General features: G+C 40.5%; 1 protein-coding gene across 2 annotated transcripts; it reads left to right on the forward strand.

Moving 5' to 3' along the window:
• The first annotated feature begins 1472 nt into the window (after positions 1-1472).
• rab18a (RAB18A, member RAS oncogene family) lies at positions 1473-10875 on the forward strand. Of its 2 annotated transcripts, none has more exons than XM_062379588.1 (7): positions 1473-1667; positions 3738-3793; positions 5788-5849; positions 6138-6210; positions 6992-7110; positions 8154-8220; positions 8910-10875. In XM_062379588.1, the coding sequence occupies exons 1-7, from the start codon at positions 1600-1602 to the stop codon at positions 9077-9079; spliced, it is 615 nt and encodes a 204-aa protein (XP_062235572.1). In that variant the 5' UTR covers positions 1473-1599; the 3' UTR covers positions 9080-10875. The 2 variants fall into 2 exon arrangements, with proteins under 2 accessions (XP_062235572.1, XP_062235573.1); XM_062379589.1 differs by lacking the exon at positions 1473-1667 and adding an exon at positions 1722-1992.
• Positions 10876-11242: the final 367 nt, after the last annotated feature.

An 11242-nucleotide genomic window follows, 5' to 3' on the forward strand; every position in this document is an offset into this window, starting at 1 on the left:
GAAACAAGTTCCGGTGCAAGAAACGAGTTCAGGTGAAAGAACCGAGATCAGATAAATCGTAGTTTTCTTAAAGGCAAATCCAAAGAAACAAGTTCAGGTGCAAGAAGCCAAGTAGTCAAAAGAGAACCGAGCGAAAACTGAGTGAAAACTGACGCTTAAGTAACGACAAACTTCAAAGTTCTGTTGTATCCTTTGATATGAGATGCTCAGATTAAAGGAAAAACAGAACGTTGAGGTCAGTCGTCACTTAACCGTCAGTTTTAAGTCAGTTTTCCTCTGATATACATATTCATATAGTGCATTGTGTAACACTCGCACAGCAACCTGGGGCTCGGCGTCATGCAAAGGGTCATTTTTATTGCTTTTCTACAACACCACGCAGAATAAAGTGAAGTCGCATTTTTCAAAACAAAGTTATACGTTTCTTTAGAAACAATGAAATATCAAGAAATATAATTTAAAAAAGAAAGAGTAACAGAAAGGTCTACTCAATTAAGAAACACACAGCGGCATGGATCTGGAATGTCAACGCAGGAGGTTGTCGACCACATATAACAAGAAACAGTAGGGGTCTGTATTACAAAACATTTATGCAGGCCGACTGGAGGACACAATTTGGGTTCAGTTTCTTTGACAGGGAGACTTGAGGAGGCAAAGACTGAAACTCTGACCCTCTCTTCAGGGACAAACCTCCTGACCCACAGAGTTTTAACTGAATTCTTGTTGCTTGTAAAGTTTTGTTCTGGGGCAGAATTTGAATGTTTATTCCTGCAGTTCAAACCCCATACACACTATTTCTCTATCAAATTAGGATGGGATGATTTATGGTTCTCTTTTCCCCTTGTGGATACATTCTCCTGACTAGAGGACAAATATTTATTGTATAAAACCATATGTTTTTTGATGGAATTTAATTAATATTTGTTTTCAAATATAACCTTAACAAGACAGGTAATAATAGTCACACAATTCTGTATTCACTCATTATGTAACAGTTTTTGATAACAGTTATAACTTATATGTTATAGAACAGTACTTATAATTGTTAAACATAGAAAATAAACGAAGACAGTTCAAATTAGGTTTTCAATTAAAGCACCTAAATTAAAAGTGTCTTTCCTCAAGTGAAGGAATAAATGGTGAATAGATAAATAATAGGGAAAATGTAATGAATAAGTAAGCTAATAATAAGGAAACTACACAAATACATAATTGAAAAACCTATTTTACATTATACATTTTAAAAAGAGCGATGCCAGTCACTATATGTACTGCCCAGGTATTATGTAACAGGTCAAAACACACATTTGACTTAAACGATCATGTGTAATATCAAAACTTATATATAACTTTCTACATAGTGTCTGTTTTATTATGTCCTTATAATGCACAGTCTATGGTTATGAAATCACAATAAACAAAAGTATAAAGTCAACAGGAAGTTCCAGTAGGTCTCACCGGAAATGGTTGGAGTGAGGCGTCTTGACGAAGACGAACCATCTCTGCTGAGAACCTGTAAACAAGACACACTCAGACACGTCGTTAAAAACCGGGTCGTAGCAGATTACCGAGGGTGACACGGTTCAGCGTGAACACACGATGGAGGACGACATCGTGACGACGCTGAAGATACTGATTATAGGAGAAAGTGGCGTTGGGAAGTCCAGGTAACATCAAGTTATCTCCCGAGAAAAACGATGGCGTGGCTCTGTGGTAACGACAGCTAGCTGATGGGGCTAGCTTAGCAGCTAGATCAAAACAATGCGATGTTCCGGGGGTTCCGCAGGGTTTGAAAACTCTGTAGAACACTGAGCTGTGTCTGTGCTCTTTGCTTAAATAGATAACAGGTCACAGCGTTTGGTAGTGTGAAGCTTACATAAGGCTAACAGTGTGTTAGCTTACAAGCTAACCTCAGGTCCTGTGCGTGACATCATCTTCGCAGACACATGACAGAGATATGCATAATATGAGCCACCAAAGATATGATGCATGGTAAGATTCATTGTTTAGTTATAGATCATTTAATGGCTTTTCCCTGAATTTAATTAGTCTTTATTTGTAGCAGAAGCATCTTCAAGATGTAAATACCTCACATCATTATTAACAGCAGATCTCTACACGGGTTTGCTCATTGTAAAGCTTGCCCTCTGTCTTAAACCACACAGTTGATTTAGCGATTAAATTCTAATCACAGGTCGTTAGCCACCACAAATCAGCTTATTATTCAGAGCAGACTACACAGCAGTCTGGCAGTTTATTCAGCGCAGTGTGCCAACAGGGAGCTCGCTCAGGTCCTCTGGTCTCCATGACTGTGGTCCAGACTGCATGAAAGAATCCGGATAGGCAGCCCGCGCCATCAACCATCACATTGCAAACTATGGTATTGAGTGCACCCAGCATGCCTTGCAGAGCCATGGCATGCTACATAGATGATGAGCTGCTCAGAGCTGATGTAAGCCTTCTAACAAGTGATCTTAAAAGTAAAGAAAATCCTCTGTCAGTGCAGACTCAACATAACAAGCTGTTATCACAGATCTGTAGCATGCTCAGCAAGGGGTTGACATAAAAAGGGAAATTGGAGAATCTTTATTTTTGGATGAGCAATGCATTAGCCCAGAAGGTTGTAAGTTATCTCAAGTGTTTGTTCTAAATCATGCTGTTTAGATAACAGTGGTGGTAGCAATCAAAACAACACAGAGTTTGTTCTTTCTGTATTAATGTGCTTGGCTTTTTCCTTTTAGTTTTCTCTTACAATTGATTCACTTGTGCTGCTGGTTTTCTTACTGTGATGACAGCTCTGGAGTGAAGGGGACAGAGCTTATGTCAACACTATAACTAAGACCTGTCCAGCTGTACTGTACGCTTCCTGCTTGTGCAGCAATCCAGCCAAGGGCAGAGAGAAATTTTGTTTTATTATTAAATAGGATTTTGCTTAACTAAATTAGACTACGATTAGGTTCAAATTTCATTGTTTGAATCCCTCTGAACCAGTTATGCTTTTGTCAAAAAGGCAGAGCCCGACCTCCCTATACGCATGTTACTTAGAGTCCCGCAATTTAAGCAAGGCCCTGAAGGCCCTAAAGGCAACGCTCTGTAAAGAGGAACTGACTTTTGAATAACATACATATATTTAAATAGTTTCTCTGCAATCTATAGAGATCTTCGAATCAACAAAGAGATGTTCACTGGCAAAGAATACACACATGTTTCATTTTACCTGAACAAATGACTTCTACAGAATATATATATATATATATATATAACTTCCCTGTCTACAAGCACAGCTCTTTGGCTATATGGAACTTAAATATTAAACACTCCTTGCATCCTTCCAGATGACCCATTCGGAGAAAATACGAAAATTATGTTCGGGTCAAAGGAAAAGAGTGAGCTTATCCCCATCGTCAGTGCTGTGATTAAGCCCTTTGCACTTGATTAGTCATAGCTGAGAAATGAACCCTGTCCTGCTGACTACAATCATGCAGTGATGTCATCCAAACCTTGTGTGTGTAATGCCAATGATGGACAAAGTGATCAATAGAAAGAGATACAGAATTAGATAAGTCTGGAGCTTCAGGATATGTTGGGTGAGCCAGGCAAATGGAAAGATGATCACAGACCAAAAGCTTTGCTCACCCTTTGTTGAATAGAATTACTGAAAAATGCCATCCAGCTGTTGTGTTTGTTGATTAATAATCATAGTCTTAATGCTCTTATTTCCTTCTTCCTGTCAACAGTCTCCTCTTAAGATTCACAGATGACATGTTTGATCCAGAACAGTCGGCCACAATAGGTGAGTAACACCAGAGAATAATAAAAATAATGTTTGATGGTGGCATCTGCACGGCAGTCATCAGCCACAATCTTTAACTGCAATAAACACACAGCCAAAGTTGAGCAGGGGATCGCCGCTGGATTCACTGCGAGCTAGTTGGGGGGTTGATGACTATTTCAACGCGCAACAGTAGGATGGGCACTTCTAATCGACATAACAAAGTGGGAATTCATAAACTTTGGGGTCTCGGCTCCGTTCCGTGGGATATCACCCTGTTGCACCCACAGTGTTTATTGCAAATCATTTAAAACCAAAGTCAAAAGTTTGAACATTTATAAAGTAAAATGAAGGTTTCTTAACAGTAATGTTGCCTGTTAGGATAGAATTTTCTGCAAATGACTCCTGCTATATTTTTCAGTGGTTTGAGGCCTACCTACTATAGTGGGTTTATTTTCATGAAAGCATTAAACAACTCAAGGTTTGTCATCCTATTGTGATAATTTTGGATATTAAAATATTTTCGAAAAACTAGTTGCTGATAGCACTGTATTTGTTCTAACAATTGTTTGAAACAGTAAAAACACATTTTCTTCAAGGTCACAGCATGAATGGCTTCTGTGTTACTTTGCCAGCTGTGACTCTTTCCAAACAGATAAAACTTTTTTTTAAACCTTTCCTCACTGACTAGAATCTCCTCATGTTAAAAAAAAATCACTTTTAATCCAGTGTGACTCCATCTTAATTCAAGTTTTTTCCTCATCATCATAAAAAGCACTTTATATGAGGTTGCTTTTCTCACTTCAGATATAGTTTTGTCAACACCATAGCAGAATATCAACACCATAACACCCAGTCCTCATTTGGTGTTAATGAAACTGAAGATGAGCAGCAGACAGACAAGCAGCTGTCATGGTGCTTGTATTGAAATTGAAATGTATTAACCTCTGGGTTCACCTGCAGGGGAAGTCATCTGCTGACATCAGAACTAATTGTTTTGAATATGATAGGATGTGTTGTGAGGTTGTCACTGCATTTACAAGATACGACAATGGGCCTTTCCTGGGTCCACTGTGAATGACTTGGCCTGCAGGGTTCAGCCCGGCCTTGACTTGTAGTGGTAGTGGCATCTTGTTGTATTGTGGTATTACAAACAGATGCTTGAGTGTATGCTCTCTCTCTGGGAATGGCCTGTCTGAATTTGTAGTAAATTAGCATAAGCAGCAGATCTACTGGACCAGGTTCAGGGAAATGTTTAGTGTAAACTCCTCTCCACGTGCATCTGGCAACAGTATCTGAGCAACCCTGCAGGACCTGAGGGGGGAGCAAGTTGTTGTGATTGACTGTGTGAATAGACGTGTGTGTGTGTGTGTGTGTGTGTGTGTATCCTCGCCTTGTCTCTGTGTCCCTTCTTTGGCTCTGGGCTGAACTTCTCCCCCCCGTCCCAGATGTAAAAACAAGCCCATCACAAGTGTACATTTCCCTGGTAAATCTGTCACTGGATGCTAAAACTCTGGCCCATTTGTCATCCAGACACTGCACGCTCTGCACACCCAGACACTGCACAAAGGCAATCGAAGAGATTTACTTGTTGAGGGGAAAGGGGACAGCATTGTTATTTCCATGTAAATGGGTTGAATCATTGCTGTCTGATCCATTTCACAGGTGGTGGATTTTTATTTTTTTCATTTTTTCATACAGACCTGTATTGATTTCGTTCTAGGACATTAAACCACACCATCCGCTCATGGTTTATATGAATACAAACTCACGCCATAATTTAAATACAGAACATGGGATGGGAATAATGCCAATCTGAACAAGCCGGGGTTAACAGAAGTTCAGCGAGTGTGGTGCGTGTGTTTTGACAATTCATCATTGATAATCACAGTCTGTCGCCATTGTAATATTCTTGGCAGTAATTTGCCGAACCTGTAAGAGTCATCATATTGGTAGTGAGGCAGGATGAGGTAATCACGAAGGTATGAATGATCGACTCTCCTCTCATTGTCTAGGTGTTGACTTTAAAGTGAAGACCATTTCTGTGGACGGCAACAAGGCCAAGTTGGCAATATGGGTAAGTGACAGACGTACTTCAATAACTGCACACATGTGACTTTTGTCTGTTAAAGAGCAGAGGTTCCTTTTTAAAGCTCCTCCATGACTGCGGTCGGACTATTCTCTCAATTCCCCAGTAGATGGCGGCTTTGTAACACCATGTCTGCCTCCACGCTCCGCCAGGGACTCAGAGTCAGAGTCCGACTTGTTGTTTGTGTCCGTCTGCCCTGGTTTCCCTTCTGTTTGAGCCACCAGTTATTTTTCTGGTGACTGAGTCCAGTTGGGCTGACCTGGTCGTGTTTCGCAGGACACTGCAGGACAGGAGCGCTTCCGAACCCTGACGCCTAGTTACTACCGTGGTGCCCAGGGAGTCATCTTGGGTAAGCTTAGTGTGTGTGTGTGTGTGTGTACAGGGGGATTGTCGCCCTCTTTACTCCAGAGTCGGACTGCTGGTTGTAAAAAGAGTGATGTCTTTCCATCCTGTGACCCATACACACGCACACCCTCCCGCATGTCTCTCTGGAAGTTAGTTTATACCCTCCTCATATGGACATGCATGTACAGCATGAATACTCACACACAGGAACTACAGTTCAACCTCTTAAACAGACTTCCTCCACAACCTGCGTTTTCTGACTATTCTAATGACATATATATAGAAACGGAAGGTGCCTTGCTATAGAACTGGGACAGTGAGAGCTCCCCATGTGATGCTGTGTAAAAACTTCCATCCCTTTTGGTTTTATTAACCATCTGTTTTTAGTTAACACTCTATTATTGTATTTTTTTTTTTTTGTTCAATCAGGTTTTGCTTGTTTTTCAAAAGTTGAAATAACTTGAGTAAACTTAACAAAGTCTCTACTTTTCAGTTAAAATAACAGGAAAACATAATTTAAAATTCACGGACTGTTAGATTTAATAACTCAAGAAGAAACATTTTAAATGAGATGCATTCTCCCTGTAAACACCTACATAATTCCATTAGATAAACAGCACCACATTGATGTTCATAACATTCCCAATCTGCCGTATTGTTCTGTTGCTGTATCAAGTATTTAAAGATTAAATAAAATCCTTTCTCTCTGACCTAGAGCGTGGTCAACTTGTCATGTACAACGTGTGTATATGAATGACTTCACTCTGAGCATGTCTCCTTCACAGTGTATGATGTCACACGACGAGAAACCTTTGCCAAGCTCGATAACTGGCTCAACGAGCTGGAGACGTACTGTACAAGGAACGACCTCGTGAAAATGCTTGTTGGAAACAAGATTGATAAGGTGAGTGGGTTTGTGAATAGATGAGCATCAAGTGTCTGTGCTCCTGCTCTGTCTCACAAGGTTCTTTGATTAGATATCAGCAAATCATCAAGACTTTTGAATTCATCTTCAGCACCTTTTGTATCATGAGAAGGGAAAACAATTGATATTTGCTGACGTCGTACAAACACACAGACGGGTGACAAATTTAAGAAAAACAATCAAGTGTCGTAAGGTCTGACGACAGCGTGCCATCAGAACAGCTTCAACAGCTTCCCAGGCATCTATTCTACAATTCTCTGGACGAGGGCTGGGTGATGCGGTTAAACATTATATAAAGAAAAAGAAAAACATCTGTAATTATCGCCAAAATAGTCCAAAGACTGATTTTGGCTCCTGAGTAACGGTTCTCTCTTTGTATTCGTCTTTATGGGCAGAAAATGAAAATGACACACTTAACACCTTGCATAAGCATTATATCGATAAATTAGACTTGATGAAACTTGTATAACAGTATTAATTGATTTAGTTTTATTGCCCAGCCTTACTATGGACTTGACTAGAACAGTGAGAACCACAGATATTCCAAAATGTAGTGTTTTGATGATGGTGGAGAGCAGTGTCAGTCCAAACTCTCCCACAGCTGTTGATTGGGTTGAAATCTGGTGACTGCCGAGGCCATATCTTATGAGTTTTTATTTTTATCAGACCATGCTGTGACCCTTTTTGCCCTGTAGATGGATGCATTTTCATCCGGTTTCTCCTTATTTTTCAGATTTTTCCTACAGAAATAAGATTCTTTAAAAAAACATCAGCTTACACCCATTTGACAAATGACAGAACTAAATGACCATGGCTGATACTTCTGTCAGCTGGTGCTTTACCAGGACACCAGAACCAGTCAGAGGGGATAAAAATGCCCACTAAGTAGACCATTATGAATTTATTGTGTCCTGTTCTTTGTCCGTGAAAATCACTTTTCCTCTCTGCCCTGCGGAGACCACAGTAGCTGTCAGCTTCGCCCGGCAGACCTCAAATAAGCCATTACCTCTCTTTTGTTTTAGGAAAACCATGAGCTAGACCGGGCTGAAGGGCTGAAGTTTGCGCGAAAACATTCCATGCTTTTTATAGGTAAGTCAGGAGGATTCCCTGCTCCGCAAAGACCTGCTGGGCATGAGTTACAGCAGACTGCTGCACAGGGGAAGCAGCTTTACAAATAACTCCGATACTCGCTGAGGAATGCTTGAATAGTTCTATTTATAAAACAGGATTCATATATCATCTTCCATGTGTTCTTGTTTTTTCCCCTGTGCATTTCACCTTTCACATTTGTCAGTAAAGGACTACGTAGAAGAGTTGAAATGACACTTTTATCTCCAGTAAGTACTGAAGAATGTCCTTTTTAAAAACGTGTGGTGAAATGGAAAGATTTCAATCTCCTCTGTCAAAGGCAATTGTTTATATATTGTGTGTGACTTTCTAAATGCGATTTATGTCCTTATTCTCTGGTTGTAACTATTATGTGTCTGGATATAATCATACTGTGGAGCTTGTGTTGACTATATCACTTAAATTAGTGTCTGGAGGTGACAGTTATTGTTGAGACATTTTCCTTCCACCACCAGATGATGACATCAAGATGCAGACATTAATAGTTGTTGTATCTGTATCTCATCTTTCCTTCTGCACAATTTCCATTCTCCACACGCCCATTTCTCCTTTTTCCCGCCCTGGTTATTTTTTCTTGTCTCACTACTTTTTTCTCTGTCTGCTCCTGCCACTCCACTTCTCCCCCTCCTCCTGACACTCTGTGCTTCCAGAGGCAAGTGCCAAGACCAGGGACGGTGTTCAGTGTGCATTTGAGGAGCTGGTGGAGAAGGTCATCCAGACTCCCGGCCTGTGGCAGAGCGAGATCCACGGCCGAGGAGTGCAGCTCACCGATGAGGACGCAGGAGGAGGATCCTGCGGCGGCTACTGCTCCCTAGTCTAGACAGCACATACACAAAGAACACAAACACATTCTCTCTCTCACACACACACAAACACACATGTACAGACATACACGTGTGAATACAACACTCCGAACAATAACATAAACACACACTTGAAAGAAAACTCTTCTTCCTGCTGTGTGCTGCCCTGAGTAGAGCTCCCTGCTCTGACATGAAGGCAGTGGAGGTCTGACTGTCTCTGCTCCGCTGAGCTCGGGGACGACCGTCCACACACTCTACCTGTGTCCACACAGACACTACTTTTTGCACACTTTATAATAACAATGCTGCGCTAAAAATGCAATATGCAGCTCAGCCTTCCTCAACGGAATTGAGTGAGTTGACCCTCCTCTGTTTTATTCTTTGTGTTACAATTTTGTGCAGTTTAAGGACCTCGGTCAAAATTACAAATACTTTTCAGGTTCTCATTCTGCTTTGGACATTCGGCTCCAAACGTGTAAACCAATGTTTGTCAGAGAAAAGATAAAATGTCTGGAATAGCATTATGAGAATAGAAGAAAAACATATTTGACCTAGGTCCTTTCTCTTCTCAGCATGCTTTTTGTTCTCAGAGCATCTTGCCTTAGCAAGCACATCTGTATAAGTGCAGGACTGACCTGACTTTTCTCCAGTGTTTGTCTTTCCCCTGCTCTGTCCTGTGCTTGATCCCAACCCCCTCCCAGCACAGACTCTGTGAACTTAATGCTTCGTATAGTGAAACTTATCAAGCCAACCGATCTTGTATTATTTCTCACCACTCTCAGTTGAAAGCATGGATCAGCTGTCTCTGTTGTCCACACAACTGCCTCATTTCTTCAGAATATAATAGAGTTACCAAGTGTTGGGAATGACGTTTCTCTGCTTTTATTGACTTGCACTTCAAAACCATCGGTCTGTTTTGAAGAGTGCGTAAATCAAATAGATTGGCAACAGCGAGCGCTCCACTGGGTGCAGAGTACCAGGGAACCACTTAAAATTGCACAGCTTTTTTGTAATGAGTTGCTTTAATGGAGTGTGACCGACTGGCACCCCCTCACTCAGACAGATAATATCTGTAATATCACTGGCATTGCAGCAGTCTTTGATATGGATTCCTTTGACTGTACAGAGACAAAGGAAAAGTGTTCAATATTAAACAGGGCAGTGAGTCATGGGGGTGTTTCCACAGAAGTTGGAAAATCAAAGAAAGAGCCATGCGCTCCACATTGCTAATGGATTTCACAGTACTCCTATCTCTGTGTTTGTATCTGAGCAGCAGTTATAAATGTACTGTACCCCTGACCTCTGATTATGTTTGTGGTATTTGAGTGCTGGTATACAGGCTGGGAAATATAGTTCAGAGAGTTTAATGGTGCAACAGGGATGGTGAAAAAGACATGGAGAATGTGTCTTATCACACATTGGAACTTATTTTTTAAATGTTTTTAATTGCATGGGAAATTCTGTGTGCCATTCTTTTTACGTTTGTTTGTCCAGTGTATGACCTTCAAATGCTGTTTGCTACAAATACCTTAACTTATATTTAGCTGAAAATATAACTTTGCATACAGGGTTACCATTTAGATTTAATGGTACAATAAAATAGGAAAAAACTGAAGTTAGCTTTTACCTATTAAACTGCTATCGCTGTCTTTTTTGTGTTCAGAAACATGTTTAAATATGTAAAGTTTTAAATTTTGTGTATTTTTGGAATTTGGTGGGATAATTCCTGTATGAATTCTAAAGCTGAATGTATGCAAATTTCACTACAAACCGCCCTGTGTATTAAAAAAAATAAAAGTCTTTTTTAATTCAACATTTGTGCTATTGCAGACTCTAGGTTTTGCTGTGAAGCCAGAGATGTGTACAACTTGAATGGGTTCTTTGACTAACAATGAGGGATTCCTCTTTTCTATTAATTGCTTTAATGTCCACATTTTCACAACAGAAAAACCAATAACTCCGTTGCCATGTTGGAAATGTCACTGTTAGGTGATGGGTTCTTCACTCAACGCCCTTCACATTCCTCTGTCCTCAGAATAAAGACTTGTGTTTAAACAGTGTCCGAGGAACCACCAGTCCCCAGACGTGTGATCTATCTAAATCATCTTTTTGGCAGACTTCTCAGGAAACACCACCACAGCCATAACTCACACTACCAGCGCTTTAACTGAGATGTGCAT

This window comes from Platichthys flesus, chromosome 21 (assembly GCF_949316205.1).
Source record: "Platichthys flesus chromosome 21, fPlaFle2.1, whole genome shotgun sequence".
Taxonomy (NCBI): Eukaryota; Metazoa; Chordata; class Actinopteri; order Pleuronectiformes; family Pleuronectidae; genus Platichthys; species Platichthys flesus.